Consider the following 22196-nt stretch of genomic DNA (forward strand, 5'->3'; position numbering starts at 1 on the left):
GTAGGAGGCCTTTAGCAGAGATGGACAGAGTTGCACAGATGGTCTGGGCTATACTTTTTGTTTAAAACTTTGCACACAGTGTGTTAGACATGAGCGCTGATCTGGCCATACAGCAGCTGCACATGGAATTAGCAAATGGATTTAGTAGACATAGATCTCAAAGAGTGGAATTAATGAGTCATTACCACTTCTGTCTGTTGCTAAACATATCACAGTGTCTTCAAATACATGGTCAGAATTCACTTAAAACTTTTAGCCAATGCCTCCTGCCCTGCTGGTCACTTATAACTGCACGCAGTTACTCGGGGGCAGTGCTGGCAGAATTACATCACTGAGGAATGGCTTCTGTGACAAGCACTGCGTGTTATGATGCTAATTTTAAATTTGCCAAGGACAAACACTCACTTCTTAAGTTGTCACTGCCAGTTTGCTATGCAAGCCACTTCAAAGAGGAGAAATAGTGCCTGTACAGCCCAACACTGCCTTCAGTGCATGCCTAGGGGCTAGCATAAGGTAATGCCAGAATGGGATATAAGGAAGGAATAAATATGTGCTTTCCCACCTACTTCTTGTTAAAACTACATCCATCACTTTGTTAATTTTTCTCATTTTCAATTTTTTTATGTTCTGGTTTTGCACTGCATTTTGTCCAGTGGCTCCTCAGTGCTCTCCTATAGAGAAACAGGATATAATGGTTGCTGGGGCTGTTTTCTCCACAGAAGCTCATATTACTGGCTTTAGAAATGCTTCAGCCTTCTGGGAAGAGATACAAAACTACTCCATTTTTATAGCACTTGTCTTGATGGAGAAGTATGAAATACAAATAATTCCTTAACAGTGTTATCACTGCCTGCTTTTTGCCATCCTTGGCTAAGGTAGCCAGGAAAAAAAAAAATCCATTGCTGAAGCCTATTAAGTCCATCCCGTAGAGCCGCACAGTCATTTTGCAGGCCAAAGCTCTGCTTTCTCCACTAGCATGTTTGCCCTAACAGCAGTTCAAGCCCTCATTTCCCCACTGATAAATGCTGGGTAAGAATAAACTGTCACCACACAGACGGTTCATTTTCCAGCAGCTACTGTTAGACCTCGCTCTAAGCAGAGATCACCGCCAGTTCCCCTGTTGCCACCAGCTCCAGCACTGCGCCTGGAGCAGACGGGGCATGAGCTCCCTCTACCGCGAGACTGAAGTTACAGAAAGCAAATAAACCAGTTTTAAGAAAAGCTGACAAGTGGGGGAATTTCTGTCCCTGGGGAAGAGGAGTGCTTACACAGCAGAAAACAGCATGTTACAAAACACACTAAAAGACCCCCAAATATTCCTCTAGAATGCTGAAGCTGGGTACAACTATTTAGACAGTGCCCGAGCCAAGTTTTGTTCAACAGCTGACTAAAGAAAATCTTGTAGTCCCCATGAAATCCATCAATCTTAAGCCACACACCTGCAAGAGGTGAAGAGAAGCTGCTTAGGAAAACTGGTTATTTAGTTACAAAAGGAAATACCACTACGCAGGTCACTGGGGTCTGATGGGACACGGCCCTGCCAGGTAGTTCCTACTGGTTTTTAAAACCAAAGCATAGACGACTCTTACTAAAAAACAGAAGCAGCACATAGTTACCTTTATTGCCTGTGTAACACCCGCACGAAGTGACAAGCGGAACACAGTATAAATCCATGCACAACAGATACATAAATGACTCTTAGAAATCTTTCAGAAGAAAAGGAGAACAGTTTGCAAGCTGATACCACTATAACCTCAGGAGCTAGGTTTCTGATTTTCAAACTCACTTTTTTTTTTTAAAGCTGGTATTTTAAAATGGTATAGAAATGCTTCTTTACTTGAATACTAAGTGAATTAACTTATTTCACAATAAAAATATAGTTTAGTTCTATTAAATTTTCTTCTGAAAATAAATGTTTCTATTTTTCTGCTATGACAATAAATTACAATGTATCACAAATGTAGGCTTTAAGCAGATTTATAAATAAGCAGGAATTAAGTGTTCCACCTATAGCTGAACTGAATTCAAGGCATTTAGTAAAAGATAAGCTGAAGGTGCATTTATAATCCAAACTCAATTTGTCAAGGTAAATACATATAACTGAAGTAGATGTAATGGGATTTAATGCTGTGGTACTTGTATATAGGATAAGTATTCATGAATGATCTGTTCCTCTTCCTCCAGTGTTAAATCCAGATAATCCTCTTCATGTTCAGGAATATCCTCCAGGATTTCATTGACTGCATCAGTCTCCATGTCTTCATCTGTGGGTGAACTAGAAGATCCTTCCAACAAAGAAAAGCAGCAGTGAATTCAGCTAAGCTGGTACTTTCCCTCTTTCATCTGCACGACTGCTCTGCGAGTCTCTTACTGTAAAACCACCTCAGTTAAAGTAGCTCTGCAAAGGATATTGCAGGATGGCACTTTTTTCCCCATTATTTAAAGCTGTAGGAAAGCCCTTAGTTGTACAACAGGGATCACTCAGCTCTGACAGGTAACGGAAGAGAGAAAGAGTATGTGCAAGTTTCCTCTTTGCTAAATGGCGAGTATCAATTATAGTTCTACCACACAAGGGACACGAGGAAGGAGTATGTGGTCAAATCAGCTGACTGTATAGCACAGATTTGGAATAAACTTCCTAGCGGTCAGAACCCAGATATTAGCAAGCCAAAAAATCATCATTATCAGTGGTAGGTCCAGGGAACGTGCTCTGGCAACTTAGTACTTGCTCTCTGAAAGAGTACAGGCAGGGAGAGGTTGGTTTGTTTAAGGGAACTGGTGGGAGTGAGTACAATTAGATGGGAGAAGCTAAAATTGCTTGTAGGCTAGAGAGGGCCATGTGTTCCTCACTGGGGAAGTGAGGACACAGGCACCCAAGGCCCACAGCGTGGTGTGCCAAAGCCATAGCCCGCTCAGCAGCCACTTCCTCTTCACCCTTCCCAGGAAGCCTCTGAAGGTTACCCCTTTCTTCTGGGATGCATCCGTCTTATGCGCTGCCTACAGCTGATGCGTATCCCTTATGGTTCTGTGTCACTGATTGCCGGGACTATAGCTTATCTGGGGTAATGGTTGCCTTGCCTGAGACTATGTTCCTAATAAAAGTAGCCTGGGGCATTACTCAAGGCCCTCTACCAGTATTTAAGCAGAAATTGCTTAATTGTTCTGTACAAAAGCCCGAAGAACAGCCTTCCCCCTTCCCTCTCCTCTGCCTGCTGTACGCAGCATTGCTTACCTGCAGACTCTGTGGGCGAGTCTTTTGATGAAGCCGATTCTTCTGATGGACTGGACGCTTCTGGAGACAGCTGCAGTGAAGCAGGAAGAACTCCCCCATAATGAGCAAGGGTTTGGGAAGCTAAGTGGATGTTGCCTTTAAAGACCTTTAAAGCTTGCTCTGCCGACTCACGGCTGAAACCCATATACATCAGCTACAGGAGGGGGGAAAAAAAAATAAAAAAAAAATCTGGAGAAACCCAAGTTAATCCAGCACCAGGGTCTGACAGGAATCTGACAGTCATTCCTCTTGCACAGAGGAAAGCACTGCATGCCAGGAATTCCAGGACACTGACTCTGGTTTACTGGAACAGTTCACAACAAGGCAATGACCTATTAGAGGAATGGGGATGTTGAGCAGAATCAAGAGCCTCTTGTTTATATCAGACCAATTCTTTTTCTGTTTTTCAAAAGGAAACTTCAAAGGATTCCAGCATATCAGGAGGGTGCACGTACTATTTACTTTTTCTGGGCAATAGTTTTCTTGCCTATCCGACACTGATTATGTAGCCATGCTAACTACTGAAGAGCTTTTCAGACGGCCTATGATGAGAAAGACACATTCCAACTCTTTGCCTCATGTACTGCAATGTTTAGAGACTTGAATTAATTTCTCGCTTGCTGTCTTTTTTTGGGATAGAGCATTAGAGTGCACACACTTTGCTCCGCATCTGTGTGTGACAGGTTGGTGTAATGGGCAGGAAGTACACACAGTTTACATTTTAGCCTGTGACTTCACCGTGAAGACCAGATGCCAGACAGTGGAAGTGTGACAGCTTGTGACATGGGTCAAAGAAAATTTGTACAGCTTTGCTTAAGGAAGATCTGGTGTGTTTGAAGGCATAATTCAGAAACAAGACAACCAACTCCTAAGAAAGCAAAAGGTTTAACTTACTTGATCAATACTTTCCTGGGAAACCTGAAACTGGTCCATGGCCACAGGATCATCATCATCATCTTCCAACAATAACTCTGGATTGTCAAGAATAAACTACAATAAAACAGAGGGATCAGAATAGAGCAATAGAAATATAATAGTCCTCAGTATGGATATGCATTTAGCCCAATAGTTGATATAAGCAAGCCTCAGACAACTTAAATGATACCTGATTCATTGGGTCAGGAAGCAGAAGTTCAGTCATTAGAGTTCAGAGAAGGTAGCTATGAACTAACGAATATAGACTACAGAAAATAAGAATCTGCTACACAATAAATAAAAAAAGCAAACAAGTTTTTTTTGTACAAAAGTACTATGCCTGAAAATCACTTACCTTAAAGGCTTGGTCCAGGTTTCCTTGTGTATTATGAAGAGCTACTTGAGCAGCTCTCTCTGAATAGCCCATACTTTTCAAGGTGTTTATGTCTTCCAGTCGCTGCCTTCTTTTAGCTCTCTCCTCCCTCTTTATCTGTGCCTTTTCCTGCAAGAACACAGCCATTACAAAGCTCACTGTGCATGGGAATGCTTCAGCCTTCCCCTGTGCATAGAGGCTTTCTTGGATTTACTTCTTCGAGTTTGAATCTCTTGAAGAAAAGGTTGTTTTTTTTTTTTAAATACAGACTGTGCTGCCAGACACTCGTTACTAAATAAAGTTGCATTTCCATGAGCTAGCACTGTTGCCATACTTCCGCTCCGCAGTCTCTGCAGATCGGATCTTATGCTATCACAGCTATTATAGGCCCTGTGTGGTAAGCGATAAACCCGTTTGGCAGATGGGCCTGTAGACAAGACTTGCCAAGGACATACAGTCAGAACTGGGCATGTAGCCGAGGAGTTCTGTTCAGCCCTTCTCCGTCCACATTTCACTGACTGAAGTCTAGAATTGCTACCTCAGCTTACCAAAGGCAACTTCAGGCACTTCAGATCTGGACAACACTGTCTTCACTTCACTTTAGCTTCCTTCACTTCAGCACAAAAAAATCCTTCTCCCCTCCTGGATCTTCCAAGTCCAAAGCTATAATACAGTGTAGCGTGATGGTTGCCCTCGTAGCACTTTATTGTGCAGCCTCCTGTCTTTCAGACCAGCCAAGCCCAGGAGCGGCAGCTTGATCATAGTGGTCTTGTTCCCGTACAGAGCATTGCTGACTAGCAAACACTGGTGCAAAGTCTTCCTATGCGCTTCTGTGGTACAACCACAGATCTTTGGCACTCTCATCCCATCTGTTTTGGGACAGAGCTTTGCTTATTGTATTAAGTTTTGGTTTCAAACTTGTGGCAACAGATGTTAAACTGTTAGTTACACAACCAAAGCAGGGTAATCCAAGTCCTTAATTTAGCACCACGTTGTGCTGGTCACACAAAACATGATCTTATGGACACCCCAACTAATATGATCCTTGATTTAATACTTTCACTGCACCATACCTCTCTCCTGTTGGTGATAAGATTGGCAGCATGCTCCACATTCCCATGGCATGCTCGCAGGGCAAGGCGAGCTTCCTGTTCAGAGAATCCCAGGAGTGACAGGCGATAAACTTTATCAGGATCTATGGACAGCTCTTCATATAAACGAGATGCCTGTATACAGAAAGAACAGAATGGTACTACTTACACTGTCGCTAACATACAAATGAAAAAAAAAGTCTCCCCATTTTTCTGAGTAAGCAAAGAACAGGGAGAAGGTGCAAGGCAGAGCCCAAAGACAGGAGCTAGTGTGAACGACTCAAAAGTTTTACCTAATGGTGTCTTACCTTCTGAATATACTCGGCAGCCTCCTTTTCTCTGCCACTGTGATAGTGTCCTATCCCTTGAAGGAGGTAAAGCCGTAGAAATAAAACCTTCTCACGACCATAGCTTCCCTGAAGAATTGTTTAAGCAAGGAAGGGGCACATGGGTAGAAGCATATGGTAGAACATCAATTCATTATCAATAGAACACTTTACACGTTTAAAGATAACATAGTCACTAATGTGACACTTAGTATGCTGATAAGTATCACATGTAAAACTGATGATGTCTGTGCATATAAACACATTTGCCATGACCTTTGTGTCAGGTCCAATGCTTTCACTACGCTGACAATTACAGAACTAGATCACAGGCTGAGGAGGCACGAGAAAACGTTAAACTTCTAAAAGTCAGTCTTGTAATACTTGAACAATAACTGAATACACGTGGAGAAAAGAAAGCCACCCTAATTAAATCAAAACCAGCATACTTTGATATCAATAAGTCTTTCATGGTTCTCCCCATAGCACCTCTGGAAGCATCTGTGTGCTGTGGACAGCTTTTTCTCTGCATCATCCAGGCAGTCCAGCTGCTCCAGGCGGAAGTAGCACCACACTATATCCAGCTGCAGTACTGCGTAATTATCAACAGTATTCAGCAGTTCTGTGCTACACTCACTGGAAAATAAAACAATTACTTTGTTTTTTTGGGAGAGGTTGTTTATGTTTTTCACAACATGCTAGAAATATGCTAGAAATAGAATGTAACAACATGCCAGAAATATGCATACTCACATATTTGAGAAAGCACACACTCTGATGTAGCAAACTGATGTCAGTGGAACTTTAATAAAGCACTGATCTCCCATCACATTCACTAATACATGGGGCACTAATGATAACACTACATCCCAAAGAATTACAGTAGTCATTTTGTTACCATTTAAGACAGCATCTCTTTAAAAGCAGAACGGAATTAAAACCTGCATAATCTTTGAGAGGACCGAGAAACCGTCTTAGTGCACGTGAACATGCCGAGTCCTGTGCCCATCTCCTTGCATGGGCATACAGATGAGAAACAGATGGGGACAATACTACTTTTGGGGATCTCAAAAGAGCAATTCAGGGCTCTGACTGCTGACAGGAAAGTAGTTTACCTGCAGAAACCCTTTACCTGCAGAAATCATTACTGACCTCAGCTATTGGCTCCACCTGTTACAAGAAATTACTACTTCACAGGAGCAATTGCAAGAGTATCTGTAACTGTCTCTCACACTAATGCAATTTACAGCCCAGTACCTGAATATCGACAGTTTCTGTTTATGCTGATATGAAAGATTAAATTGCCCAGTGGCAGTATCTGTTTCAGCTGTTCTACGTGAAGCCACTTGCAGTGAAGCTCTGTCACTGCAAGTCAAAGCCTTTGCTGTTTCCCATCTGCAGAGGGGGTGCGAAGTAATCCCAGGCAAAACAGGCCCCGATTTATATGCACAGGTAGAGCTAATACCGTTCCTGTATTTGGTTGACAGTAAAGGAAAGAGACACAAGGACTCAAAAAGGTTCTTACCAGAAGTGTTTATCAGCATCCAACAAATATGGCAGCGCTATTTCATATTCTTTCTTCTTCATTAATGCTCTGCCCTTCTCATGATAACCCATTGCCAGCACAAGTGCCTAGAAAAAACAGATTGAGACTTTTTTTTTGCACCTCCCCAACTCATACAACTAAAAAGAAATATCTAGGTAATCCATCAGAGCCCTTGTTCTTCCTAGGAGAATATCACTGTATCAGTTCTGTAAGAGCGGTACTATTTCACATCACTTCATACTTTTCTGTCATCTGCTAATGTTAAATATTGTCTACTTAAAAGCAGTGAATGTTACTGTCACATGAAATGTTGCACCAAGTTTAAGAATGCAACCCTAGATAGATTTTCAATAATAAGTGATAAAAAGCTAAGCATTTCTCTGGGTGCTACACTTCCTAACAGCACCAAATTTGTTTGGCTTTGCTATTACAACCATCTTGTAGAACCTAACGATTCACCTCCTACAAAACCTCAGAACTGAAAATTGGGTTTTGAATGTGGCACAAAAACACTCTAGTTCCTGCAGTATGACAAATGGAAATGTAAATAATATTTCTGGATAGAAACAACCTGCAGTATTTCTTCTCACCCACGTTCAATACTGATGAAATCTTGTGCACTTGAACATTTGATGCTTTAACTCTTCAGGTGAATTACTACTTTCAGCACTTCATCAGAACAGTGTGCGCTGTGAGAATGGACAGTTGTTATTCCCGTCATCCAGAAACTCCAGATGATGCAGAAAACACAGGATTGCCTCAGAAGAGGCTAGGGCAGCAGTTAGCACACGTTGGGGCCTGCTCATTTCTTCCTGAGGTATTTTTTTTGTTACAGGGTGTAATTCCAAGTATTTGTAAAGATTTTTATTTATCTTCAGAAAATCCAGCAATCTTAAAAATATAGCATCTATTCCTATTCTTCTGCTTCAGCAGCCAACATCAGATATGTCACTCCTACTGTAATTCAATCCATGCACCCAAAGATATTTTCAGTTGAGAATCTGGTACTTTCTTGAATGGTGCACGAATTTAAATTTGAGAGGGGTCACAGTGCAAAAGATCTGAAAACTACTTTAAGAGTCCCATTGAGAGGCTCATCAAGTTTCCAACTGAAGTGGAGGCCTAATGAACAAGTTATTTTCATGTTGTTCTAGGGCACCCAAAATCTAACATGAGTGCTAGGATATAACAAAGTTAAAGCTCATCTTAAAAATAAGATATGGACCACACAGGGGTCGGTGCAAGATTAGACCTGCAATTAGATCAGCAAACAGAGGTCTGTCTCCAGATGACTGAAGCATTCCCAGTTGTAGAGTTCTGCTTTAATTTTATTTCAAAATTGTTTCTATTAAGCAAACATCTACTGGACCCAGGGTTACATCCCAAAAAAGTCTGACTGTATTTCAATCTCATATTTGAAATGCTTCACAAATCAAGCTTTAAAAAGCTGTCTTAGTAGCTTTGTAAGATACTTTAACCTACTTTTTTAGCTTGAGGAGGAATCTCAATTGACCTTCCAGTCTGATTAGCTATATCTAGGTACGGAACAGAATCTGGATCCAAGTACTCCTCTGAAAGATAAGAAAAAGCAGTTTAAATTTTAAGTACCACCTTCAACAAAGTACACGGTTAAACAAAAAAGCAAACAAACAACAAACAAAAAAATCAGAATTACAAATAAAGGCTGCATCTGTGTTTTGGACAGACCTACCAAAAATGGCCCTGATCAGACAAGCATGAGGAACTTTTAGAAAGGTCACTAAGGAAAAGGCCCTGTTCAGCCAGAAATTTAGACACAACGTTAAAAGTTACATGAATTGTAAAGAATTATTTGCAGAAGACAAAACACCTACACTTTACACAATGTAACATTTGAAATGCTTTATCAAATAAAGCATAGAATATAAAGAAAAACACAACTGAGCACAGCTGATAAAACTGAAAAAAAAAATATACAGCTCAGTATTTTTCTTTCCCCACATCTTTAATGCTTATAACCAAACTATGAATTTTGTTTTCACTTCCATCTGATTTAAAATGAAAAGATGCTTTTCCTGTAAACAAAAAAGTTGAGCAGGAGTTTGCTGAGATTAAAAGCTTCTGCCCTGCAATTTTTCTCAAGATGAAACAAAAGGGTTGTTAAATCCTTTCTACACTTCACACAGAACCTTCAGCCTGTGAGCCCATTAGGGACTCCACTCTATGGCATTGTGCTGTAACTGACAGCGGTAAACACCTTGAAGAGGCCCTATACAGGATTCAAGGACTGGGGTCGAAATTACCCCTTAAATCCATAAAAGGAATCACTTCCTCCATTTGTTCAAAATCTGATATTATGGTAAGAAACAGGCTGTCACTGACTGTTAAAAGAAGCTTTGTTCAGGTATTTTTGCATTTGGCAGGAATCCATTACATACTCAGTTTCACAGTTTCTTGTTTGTGGATTTTTGAAACAATAAAATAGAGAAGTGATTTAAACTCACCATCTAGCAATGCAATTCTCAAACACAACCTCATTTTGAAAAATGAGTACTGTTAAATTGACTATATCCCTTTAACTTAATCCACAGTTGCCAGCAATCAACATCAAATGCAATGACAACAGAAGAGCCATGTTACAGATGAGACTGACAAGTGAGCTGTTCTGCACAATGAAACCATGGTTACACACAGCCATATCCAAGGTAAACTACAAAAGAGTGTGTAATGACTTATAATACATTATTCCACTGTGCTCATGTCTACAAGAAATTTAAAGCCTGTTCAAGAGTCATCAGTCCCTTAACTGTCAAGTGCCAATTAAATAATAATTGATTCATATTATATCCTTCTCAAAGTACCAGATGTTTTCTAGCATTCTAGTTGTGTAAGAAAAGTTAGAGTAGAAGAGGAAGTTTTAGTCAACTTAAAATCCAGTTTTCAAGTAGGTAGAAACCTAGAAAAGTATAAACTGAAATCCAGCCATGGTACAGGCACTCTTCTATGTTGAAAGTCCACTGAGAAGATAATTTTTGATGGGCAAGAATTAATGAACACCCATCTCCCCCCACTCCATAAAAAAAAACCCCCAACAACCCCCCTTACCTCTCTCTGCTAGAATTTCCAAACCCTTCTTAGTTCTTTGCATCTTGTCATTTATTTCTTTTTCTTTCTTGCATTGAAGTTCTTCTTCCTGAACTTTTCTTTTAGTTTCCTCATCACTCTGTTCCAGTTGAAGTACCATCACTTTTGCATTGTGTGTTACACCCTGGTCTTCAAGGGTTTTACCTGCAAAATAGAGTATGATGAATACAATCCAAATGCTCTATTTGTGAAGAGAGACCATTTTACATTGTACTGCCATTTGGGGGGGGGGGGGTAAAAAACACCCACAAACAAAACAACCTGAACAGCCCCTTGCCTTACTCGTACTGTACTGAAGAACTACAGTAATTACTAGACTCAAGAACTCAATCAAAACCGCTGCCAATTACTGACATATTCAGCGGAAACTCAGAAATGACAGTCAGACTTACATCTTAAAAGTGCTTTTTAAATGATTGGTATGTTTTTGCTTGCTTTTTTCAAAACATTCAAAAAATGTGATTGTTTCTATTTCAGTTAATCAATCTTCAGGCAAAAACTGGAATAACAACATGTCCAGGATCATACAACACAATAACAACAGGACAGAGGAACTGGGAATAGAATCTGAGTTCCTATTGTCAATTCCATGGCTCTAATTCTGACACATTCTAAGGGAAATAAATATGGCCATCAATAATGAGAAAGCTGTTGTCACCACTTTCCACAACATGTCTGACAAGTTGAACATGCGTAAAGCATTACAAAAAGTTTTTCAATGTGCTGTTATACAATATGGGTTTTGAGGAAATTTAGGGTTTCTCTTAAATGTGCATTTTCAGTGTTTCAACACTTGAAAAACTGATTTTCAACATTTATTACAGGATTCCTATAATTGCTCTAATTCTATCTAAGAATTTCGATCATTATAATTTATTGCATTTCTTGTAGAGCAGAGCCTGACAAATATAACTGCTATTCCTTGGGAATTTCTGAAATCAACAGAGTTGCAAGAAATTCTTCTTCCGAGAATCAGTAAACTAGAAAATTATCATAAAAGTATACTCAACTAGAGATACATACCCAGGTCAAGTTGCTTCTTATTTATTATTATTTTGATAGCATTTTCTTTTAATGCATGTTCCTGTGCTATCCTGTGAAATAAATAATTTCAACCATGAATATAAATTTGTAAGGCTATACAATATTTCTGTTAGAATAGCAATAAAACTTCAAAATGAGTATGCTCATAACCGGCTTAAAACTTTTGCTATAAAAGGCTGCTAGAAGTAAAAAATCATCATCATGAAAAAGCTTTGTATACCATATAGGGAAAATCTGGGATACAGACAGGGAAAAAGCAAAACAGACAGAAAAGAATCTGATTTTATTAGGCTTAAAAACACAAAAGGAAGAGAAGCTCATGTTCATTGTTCAGAAGACCTGCCTAGTTACAGATTTGGAACACCGATCACTAGTGCCTTTTCAGGTACTTGCTGGGGATTTACAGAGAGCTATCTTCTTCCACAGTTGCAACTTTCCTGTTTTCTACCTATTAAACTGCAGCTTCTTACATGAAGAACTGCCCTACAGGGACACTGGACATCCTATTCAGACATGCTCAACAAACATACCTGCTAAGAAAAAGCTTAAATTGAACAAATAGTGCTCTGTTTGTCTTTTTTTTTTTAGTAGTGTATGACAGTATGCTATCATTAGAGAAGAACCAAGGGTGATTATACTTACTGTGATCTGAGCTCCTTGCCTGTGATGAACAAGTTAGTTTCCAGTGGGATTTTTCTGCTCTGTAGTAATTATATTGGGTGAGGGAAAAGGGGGAGGGAAGGAAAAAAGCATGATATCAAAATACTTTGGACATTTCCTTAATTAATTGTTTTACTACAACTACAATTTCTTTTTCCAATAATAATCATGTTAACAGGGTTATGGTTGGGCATACATATTAGTAATTTCCAGGTAGGGAGTCTTGTACTTGCTATACAGTGCTAAAAATAAGCATTGTAACAGCAGAAGATTCAGAATTAGATAAATCTAAATTCAGAACCAAACAATTTAAACTGACTAATTTAATTATGCACTTCCAATCTTAACTCTGCTTTGTAATTATGCCACTCACCTGTGACTGGCTAAGTTATAATTAATTCCTATTAGTGTCTCTGGTCCCAGATTAGATAAACTGGAATTTTTAATTCCCCTATGCCCAGTAGCATTGTAAAGAGGAATTATGAAAATATTTGTTTGTTTTAACAGCATGGCAATCACTTAACACACTCTACCCTTTAGCCCATCAGATTCCCTGGTAATTATTTTTCACTACGGGAGAGAGAACAATTATGATTGTGTTGTGTTTTTGTAAGTAATGGGTAAAAAAAAAATCCTTTTGAAGTATAGGTTACTGTCCAAGATCATCTTCAGAAAAAAAACAAACCCCAACCTCTGCCCTTTTCCAGAGTGAACATTCACTTCTGTTGCTGATAAGAAGACTACAACCTTTAAATGCACCTAAATAAACAACTTCTCTTTCACTGTTAGAGTGGATGAAGACATATAGCTTTGGGGAAGGTGCTGCTCCTGCACATGATGAAAACTAGGAAGCGATTGGAGATAGTTGTGCTTGCTAGAGACTGTTTTTAAGGGGGAAATATTCCCAGTTGAGAGACTTTGTATTAGTAAGAACCTAACCAAGGACCTGCTCTCTGTCCAGTAACCAAACTGCACAGCACACTTCACATCCATATGGTTGAATCCTCTCAACCTTCAAAGCAGAGCAGCTGTATCAAAAGTGCCATTTGAGATCTGTCCCTGGCCCATGTCAGCCCTCACACTGTGCCTGGGCATTGCTTGGCAGGATCCCAGGCGGCCTGGGCTAAACTGCATCAGAGCCGACGCTAACAGCTTGCCAGTATCGATGTCCATCGAACAGTGGCCAGCCTATCCCCGACCTGCGTTTAGCTGACGGGGGTAGATGTAGCCACAGAATCTGGTATGGTGACCAGTCTGACACTGATTTAATTAGATTCACATCATTATTCTGGCATATTTTATGTGTGAAACAAGAGGTTGAAGCCTGGCTTTAAAAGGGCAAGACTTAATTCAGTTCTATCTTTGTGAAGCTTTTAGGAGACTGACTTAGAAGAGGTGAGTACCATCACAGAAAATCCTGCTTCTCATTTCCAAGTTCAAACACTGGACATACCTATTGTAAAGTAAGTTTAGTTAGCTACCTGGGCTGGAATAGTTACATGAGGATAATGTCATCGCTGTAAGAACATTGCCACATGCCACGGTTAAAAGCTAAAAAAGAGTTCTTTTCAATGTCATCAGCCATACACGGCCTAAGATGACACCAAGTTCAAGTTGCTTATTGGACTTAAAGAGATTTTTTTTTTTTTTTTTTAAATTAAAGCTGTCATTTAAACAAAAGCTGTGGTAATACAGTGATACTCATATGTAACTCAACTTTAGGTATTCTACAGCTGAAAAAATACATCTGCTCTTTACTATTAATCTGAACAGTTACATCAGAAGGAATCAAACTGAACTAGACAGACACTTAAATCTAATTTACTTTTCTTAACTGAAAGATAATTTCTCATTAAATCCTAAAGGGAAGACAATTACAGATTTCCCAATATTATATTCCTTTGCCATGATATTCCCACATACCTGGGAAACTGAAATGTACCTACATAACACCCCCTGCCCCCATATTTTATACACCTAACACAGATCTCTCAAAAAACACCTGAAAAAGTTTAAGTGAAAATATTTGCATTAGATAAATATCTAGAACTCAAAAGGCCAAAGTAAAGCTACTTATCCTGACTTTTCTGCAATGTCACTTACTTTTCTACGAGGCAGATATATATCAAGTCTCGCAATCCCAGTCACTTTAAAATTTTCATTTCCTGTTCCACGCTCAATTGCTTTACACCGTATTTCTTCAAGCATATTCTCTGTGTCGTCCTCATTGATATTCAGCTTGGATGAATATTTTTGTACAAGCTCCTAAGAAAACAGCAAGAAAAACTGGGAAAAATGCACCAGCAGTATGACATGGAAGACACATAACATCAACTCAGAATATTTACCTTCATCTCTTTACCAGCTTCTTTTTTTTCATTTGTATATGGTGGTTTCCATAGCTGAATTTTGTCCTCTCTTAAGCAACTTGTCAGTTTTGCTATTAAATACTTCTTTTGCGCCATTCTTTTAAAACAAAAACACAATTGGAAGGGAAAAGAAAGAAAAATAATCAATCTTTTAATATAGCTTTCCTGTACTAAAATATTGTACTTTTTAAAGAAGTCTAAGTGACATTTCAGAAATCTGCCAAAAAAGTTGAGTATAAAATGTATTCCATGCATTTTAGTAGGAAGGGGAACCTGAGTCCAAATTATTATAAAAAAATTGGAAAGGAGGTGAAACCTGGTTTGGAGTAGGGATAATTCAGAAGCCCCCTGTGTTGGACCTTGCCAATTCAAGACAAATTAAACCTCTTTCTGACCCCTCACGTGAGCTGGAACTGCAGAAGGTGCCGATTCATCAAAATCCATGATTCAATTCTTCTGCCCTGCCCTGGACAGGGCTGCTCAACCCACCCCCCCTCTAAAACGTGTCCTTGCTGTACCTCTGCCTTCCTACTTCTCCCACAGCCTTTCTACACCAGTGGACAGTTCAACATGAATTAGTGCTCCCTTTGAGAGGCCAGAAAAGAAGTGTCAGGAGGGAACATCTCAGAACCACAAGCTCCACCATGAGACCACCATAAGGCAAAGCTCACAGTTCTCCAGCAAAGTGAGATCAGCTAGAGCGCAGAGAGCTAAGAGCAGACAATGATCTACACCTCCCCTCCCTGATCTCAATCATTTGCCAAGCAAACAAGTTTAATAGTATCATAAAATGGTATTGTAAAATCCTGGTTTCACAAAGATGGAATTGCAGGGTGCCACTTTTCATAGTCCACGAGATGCTCTTCCCACTGCAAAGCTAGAACAAGCACACAGGCCACAAGCAACATAAAATGCAGAGGCTGAGATCAGAGATGACATGTATTGTAAATGTGCACCAGGCATTAAAGTACCCAGCACTGGGGAGAAGATGACAGTGAGCTGAACAGAGCAGCTCCCTGGCTCACAGGTAAGAGTTTAGGCAGAATTCATCACCACAGGTTATTCTTATTCAGCTCAAAGCAGTAACCTCTGCGAGTGAATCAGCATGTCCCTGAAAAATAAAAAACAAACCCCAAGCAATAGGGAAGGCAGAGAGCGCAATGAAAGGTGGGTGCAGTGACCTCAACAGACAAAAACCAAAGAAAATCTATGTGCATGTTAAAGCACGGGAGACTTTTGGCTCTTGGACACTGGGAATCATATGGAAGATGTCCTTTAATTTATACAGAAAAGCATTTAAAATGTTGGCATATATGCATTAAGGTTGGCATTGAAATTTGATTAATCAGTTTCACTTTTCTTTCAGAGTGGTTTCCTTTTCTCATTCTTGTTTATTAGCATATAGCTCTCAGGAGAAAAGGGGACAGAAGAATGAAACATTTCTATCCATTTTTTCAGTCTCAAAAACTGTTCCTTGCTCAGAAAAACACTATTTGAGAGCAGAAACACGCAGGCAAACATCAAATGTGTGGTAAATTTACTGGTTAACCTTACCTCAACCCCAGCTTTAGTGAGCTACAAAGAATCTTTGAACTGCAAAGACAATAGTCTCTTCTAGAGAGGAGCCAGAAGGATTAACTGAGCAAGTGGATGGTTTAACAATCCTTCCTGTTGGATTGCTATAATTTGCATAGTGTCTGTCCAAACTAGGAGAGACAACCATGCATTCTTTTTCTTGCTGGGATGATGATGATGTTGTTGTTATTACTTTAGGGCCAAGGCAAAACACAGCATTTACAAAGCAGAAAGCAACAAACATGCTCAATTTTCAAAAGATTGCATTGAAGTTATTAACGCAAATTTCCCCCTTTTCCAAAACATGCCAGGCAATTCTCATGAACAACCTGTAACCATCATTTTCCCACTTTTAGGTTAAGCTGAAGAACCGTTTTATAGCTATAATTCTACTTAACTTGAGAAACAAAAAGATATCCATGGCTTTGAGGCATCCAGATAAAGTCTAAAATTGCAACGTATGCTTCACAGACTACGAATTGTCAATACGAGTAGCATTTATAAACTGGTCATTCATCTTTTTATAGTTTTATAAGTTTGTGATTTCTTACTAAGCTATTAAAACAGAAAACACCACTGGAGTCTCCAATTAAACTTATTCTTTCCAACCCTCTATTAAAAAAAAATTTTTGCTTTCACGACCACAAAAGCTACCATTTTAGATGTAACACTTCTAATGTTTACCATATATTACTATTTCACCATAACTAAATTGCAAGAAAATCCTTAGCAAAAACATTTGAGACTTACTTTTCCATCAGCCAACACCACAAGTGCTCCTGACATGATTTCACTTTCAGTAATAGTTTCAAGGGACTTTCTCAAAATGAGTTTGAGTAAACAATCAGGGGTATTTCCCACAGGCCATTTTGAATGCCAGGCTGAGCTTTTGTAACTAAAATGTTATCCTCTAAAGCCAGCTGGTCTTAATACATGACATAAAAGAAAACAACTACAGAAATAAGGTTTAACAGCCAAACTTTTGAGGGAAAGAACAGAGGATTCTGAGAGCAGTTTACTAATAAAGCAGTACACATTATTTTTTCCTAAAAACAAGGAGGAAAGCTACCTGGCACAACTATGATACATCCCGCCGTGGCTAAAGGAGGAGTAAGAGACTGAAGCAGCAGCATGTGCAAAAAAACCCAGGAGCCAGCAGCTCAACGGAAGGATGGAAACCCGAACGCTGCCACTCCCAGCCTGGGGTCCTGGGGAGGCCCTAGGCCTCCCCCAGGGCACATACAGTCTCTCCCCTACCACGACAGGGCCAAGACCACCTCGGCCACCGGTGTCACCAGGGGGCTTCAAGCACGGCCACGAAGTCGCCGCCCTTTCTAGGCGCCTCCAAAACACCGCGCCCGGGGAGCACCCGGGCAACCGCAGCAGGAGCCTCCCATGGCGGCAGCGGAGCTGATGCAACCAGCCCTCGCTTCTGAGCGGGAAACCGCAAGGCGGGAGGCGGCCGGGCCGAGCAGGCACGGCGGGGAGGGGGCGGGCGGAGGGGTGCTCCCCGGCGCAGCGCCGGGACGGGGCTCCCGCCGCCTCGGCCCTCGGGCACCCACCTGCGCCCCGCGGCGGAGGCCGGGCCTCGGGGCCCAGGCAGTCTCTGAGGGGAGCTCGGGCCCTCGCGCAGCGGCTGCCCCCTGCCCCGAACCCCGTCACAGGCCCAGCGCCGGGGCTGGCGGGGGCCGCCCTCCCTGAGGCGACGGAGCCGGCAGCGGCTGGGGCGGCACCTCGGCCCCGAGCAACGGCCGGGGCGGCGGGGGGCGGGGCTAAGTTCAAGCCCCGCCCCCCGGGGCGCTGTCGCGCGCTTACCTGCGCACCCGCCAGTCACCGCCCACCTTCCGGGAAGTGGGATGGGCGCGAGGGGCGGGGCCTACGCGCATGTCACACCAGCCGTTCATTGTCGGGGAGGGGCAGGTGCCTACGGAAGCCCGGAAGGCCCAGGGCAAGGGGAGGGCCGCGGGCGCTCGTCACGTGTTTGAAGCCACGCTCCGCCCGCCATGTTAGCGGCCCGCCCTCACTTGGAGGCGAGGCCTTTGTTGGTTTTCTGTTGCTTAGTAGCAGGTGCTGCTGTCCCCTAGCTGTCTTACAGCCCGGCCTGGTTTGCTTGTCCCCTGGGACGTGGTGGTGGGGGTCCCCAAGGTGCTTGGCTACCTCAGCGAGTCTCCTTTCCAAGAGGGGTTGGGGCCTGCAGGAGGCTGAGCACACTGCAGCCACCCCTCAGCTGCCGCCTCTCCATGTGTGAGGCAAAAGGGGCTGAAATTCCTGTCAGTGCTGAGAGGGAGCATTTCCCAAAAGGCCGAGGTGCTGTGAAAGGTGCCAGGGAGGGTCAATGTGTAATTTTTTGCTGTGTTCTTTGAGGGCAGTGTTCAGGGCGAGCTTTCCTGTGTGGGCTTGTATTTCCCCTTCAGGGGTGGTGGGCAGGTCCTTGCCTGGTTGTGGGGCAGTTAAAACTTAACCTAGGTTCAGAGACTGGGCTGGAAGAATACATGGTGTGTGGGGAAAATCTGGTACTAGATACCACCTCCAGCTGAGATAGTGCTGGAGCGTCGCTTCTAGTCCCCATAATAGTCCCCCTCCAAGAGTGGGAGTAGGGTACGCAGCCACACAGACATTTGGCTGTATGATGTAGACTGATCAATGTTGTATTTGTATGCAAGGCTCTCAAGGGGTTGGGGCTTGTTCCTGGGATCTTTTTGGGGCCTGTAAAAGACACAAGTGTTCTTTTAATGGGCTACACCAGAAATAATTAACTCGTGGGTTAATTCTTTAATGTGACTAGCTGTCCCAGCAGCAAAGAGATTTCATTCTAACTGCTCTGATGTGTGACTGAAATCATTGCACTGGAGTATTATTTATTCCAGAATGGATGGGCCTGGAGGGCTGTCCTTATGTAAAACATTTTCCTTAGGCAGTCACGCAGACTAAGTGGGGGTGCTGCATACTGCAGCTTTGTAAGTGGGAACAGGTATGATGAGCTTGTGAACAAGACATTGAACTAGAATTTCAGGATTCTAGGCTCCCCTATGTGCATAAATCAGTCAAGTTGTTTGCCTACTGATAAGAGTAAACTTGCTTTTATAGAAGACGAGTTCAATGCTTGAAACTTAGCGAAAGCTATGGTAACAGAGTTATGAAAGTTACTGTCCCATGATCTCCAAACATGAAGAAGCTAACAGTAAAGGGCGTTGAAAATGAGGCGCAGTTGAGAAATGGGACTTTCTCATATTTGAAGTTTTCAATTTTTTCTCATGTTTTCCTGTTTCATTTTTACTACAGCTGCTTTAGGAAAAAAATAATTTTCTCATTAGACAATGTGCCTGTGTAATATTTCATTCTCTTGAAATGTAAGTATAGCAACTTTTCTCATAACTAAAACTACTCCACTAACAAATCAAAATTTACTGAAATTGTTCTTCCATAATGTCCTTGGGAATGAAACTGAAAGACTTCTCCAAAGGCAAAATGCCTTTTCTAAATAAGTTCCAGTCAGTACAAAGCACAGTAATATGCTAGAGAAGGCTCAGGAAAGGACAAAGTGTTTGTATGAAAGTGCTTACAAAGGAGTTAGTTATTTAGTCCATGCATAAACCTGCACTGAGTTTTAAATCAAGGTATTCAAGGTCTGTGTTTAATTAAGATAACTAATTCAGAGCACTTTAAAATCAATTTAAAAGTGTTTGCAGAAAATAATATCACTAATTTAGTTCAAAAGGGTTTATAGAGTAGGTAAGTGGCTAGATAAGGTTATAAACTTTCTATGGTACTGATTTAAAAGATTTAAAAGTTGAAGTTGCATTCACTGAAATGTTTTCAAGTGTGTCATTGTAAGTATCTAGGTAAAATGATCGTGAATTAATTTTTTAATAGTTTTAATAGTGGCCTCTTGCTAACATGGGATTTTTCTTTCAGTTATTCCTTTAGCTTTATTTGGTTCTCTTGTGGTCTACAGACTTGGAGATATAACAAAGTTAACATGCCGGTATAGTGATAGGCCGGAGTACAAATCAGCAAGACAAGTAAATAGAAAGCCAACGTATACCACATATCAAAGGACAATGAATTTTTTTAAGTATTATCCTCCAGGTAGTTTCTTGTTTCATATGGGCTAGTTGTTATCTAGTGTTTTCTCCCTATTATATCTATACCTATTATGCATATCTGTGTTTTATCTTTTTTTTCTTTCTAATCTTTCTTCAAAAACTGTAGCCACTGTGAAGAAAAAAAAAATGTAGCTATGATTCTTATTATTCATGTCTCATGCCTACCCAGAAATAGAAATCAGCATCTGAGCTGGAAACTAATCCGGGCAGGCCAGTTAATTGAAAACACTAGAAAACCTGAACAATCACAATGAACACCTCTTCCCAAACCTATGTCAGCATTCTCCTGGAGAAACTGGCTGCTCATGGCTTGGACGGGCGTACTCTTCGCTGAGTGAAAAACTGGCTGGATGGCTGGGCCCAAAGAGTTGTGGTGAATGGAGTTAAATCCAGTTGGCGGCTGGTCACAAGTGCTGTTCCCCAGGGCTCAGTATTGGGGCCAGTCCTGTTTAATATCTTTGTCAATGAACTGGATGAGGGGATTGAGTGCACCCTCAGTAAGTTTGCAGACGACACCAAGTTGTGCAGGAGTGTTGATCTGCTTGAGGGTGGGAAGGCTCTGCAGAGGGACCTGGACAGGCTGGATCGGTGGGCCAAGGTCAACTGTATGAGGTTCAACAAGGCTCAGTGCCAGGTCCTGCACTTGGGCCACAACAACCCCATGCAACGCTACAGGCTTGGGGAAGAGTGGCTGGAAAGCTGCATGGTGGAAAAGGACCTGGGGGTGTTGGTCTACAGCCAGCTGGATATAAGCCAGCAGTGTGCCCAGGTGGCCAAGAAGGCCAATGGCATCCTGGCTTGTATCAGAAATAGTGTGGCCAGCAGGACTAGGGAAGTGATCGTCCCCCTGTACTTGGCACTGGTGAGGCCGCACCTCGGATACTATGTTCAGTTTTGGGCCCCCCACTACAAGAGAGACATTGAGGGGCTGGAGCGTGTCCAGAGAAGGGCAACGAAGCTGGTGAAGGGTCTGGAGCAGAAGTCTGATGAGGAGCGGCTGAGGGACCGGGGGTTGTTTAGCCTGGAGAAAAGGAGGCTGAGGGGAGACCTTATTGCTCTCTCCAACTACTTCAAAGGAGGTTGTAGTGAGGTGGGTGTCAGTCTCTTCTCCCAAGTAACAAGCCATAGGACAAGAGGAAATGGCCTCAAGTTGCGCCAGGGGAGGTTTAGATTGGTTATTAGGAAAAATTTCTTCACTGAAAGGGTTGTCAAGCCTTGGAACAGGCTGCCCAGGGAAGTGGTGGAGTCACCATCCCTGCAGGTATTTAAAAGATGGGTAGATGTGGTGCTTAGGGACATGGTTTAGTGGTGGACTTGGCAGTGCTAGGTTACTGGTTGGACTTGATGATCTTAAAGTTGTTTTCCAACCTAAATGATTCTGTGAGGCTATGATTCTGCTGCTTTTACTGAGGATGAGTGGAAAATTCTTGAGGAGTTACTGTGGTGTACTCATCGCTATTGGTAATAGCTAGTGCTTTTCAGCACTATCTTAAGGACGGTCACTTCCAGGAGACAAGGTGCCTGCCTACCTGCTGGTGGTGGCTGGATTGGTGTGGGACACTAGAGTTTGGGTCTGAAACTGTTGAGTGGCATACAGGAAATGATGTTTGGCCAGAGGGAGTAAAATAGCATTACATTCCATGATATTTTTTTCTATTTTTGTGGCCCTAACAAAGTACTGTGGTACACTTACAGCTGTGAATCTCTTGCAATGGAAGTGTAGGCTCTGACAGATCTGTGCAAACATCTCCACAAGCACAACAAGAGTCAGTGGAATTGCGTGAAGGATTAATGGTT

At 41.7% G+C, this 22196-nt stretch overlaps 1 protein-coding gene across 3 annotated transcripts; it reads right to left on the reverse strand.

The window, feature by feature from the left end:
• Positions 1 to 1585: 1585 nt before the first annotated feature.
• On the reverse strand, positions 1586 to 18127 carry NUB1 (negative regulator of ubiquitin like proteins 1). Of its 3 annotated transcripts, none has more exons than XM_072854762.1 (15): positions 18109 to 18127; positions 14698 to 14815; positions 14453 to 14614; positions 12332 to 12390; positions 11669 to 11739; positions 10607 to 10789; positions 9005 to 9093; positions 7502 to 7608; positions 6426 to 6612; positions 5959 to 6066; positions 5633 to 5785; positions 4542 to 4688; positions 4166 to 4261; positions 3233 to 3425; positions 1586 to 2285 (listed from the first exon to the last, which is right to left on the reverse strand). In XM_072854762.1, the coding sequence occupies exons 2-15, from the start codon at positions 14812 to 14814 to the stop codon at positions 2122 to 2124; spliced, it is 1836 nt and encodes a 611-aa protein (XP_072710863.1). In that variant the 5' UTR covers position 14815; positions 18109 to 18127; the 3' UTR covers positions 1586 to 2121. The 3 variants fall into 3 exon arrangements, with proteins under 3 accessions (XP_072710863.1, XP_072710865.1, XP_072710864.1); XM_072854764.1 differs by lacking the exon at positions 18109 to 18127 and adding an exon at positions 17856 to 18078; XM_072854763.1 differs by lacking the exon at positions 18109 to 18127 and adding an exon at positions 17363 to 17751.
• Between the last annotated feature and the right edge of the window lie 4069 nt (positions 18128 to 22196).

The sequence above is a fragment of the Ciconia boyciana genome, chromosome 2 (genome assembly GCF_034638445.1).
Source record: "Ciconia boyciana chromosome 2, ASM3463844v1, whole genome shotgun sequence".
Taxonomy (NCBI): domain Eukaryota; kingdom Metazoa; phylum Chordata; class Aves; order Ciconiiformes; family Ciconiidae; genus Ciconia; species Ciconia boyciana.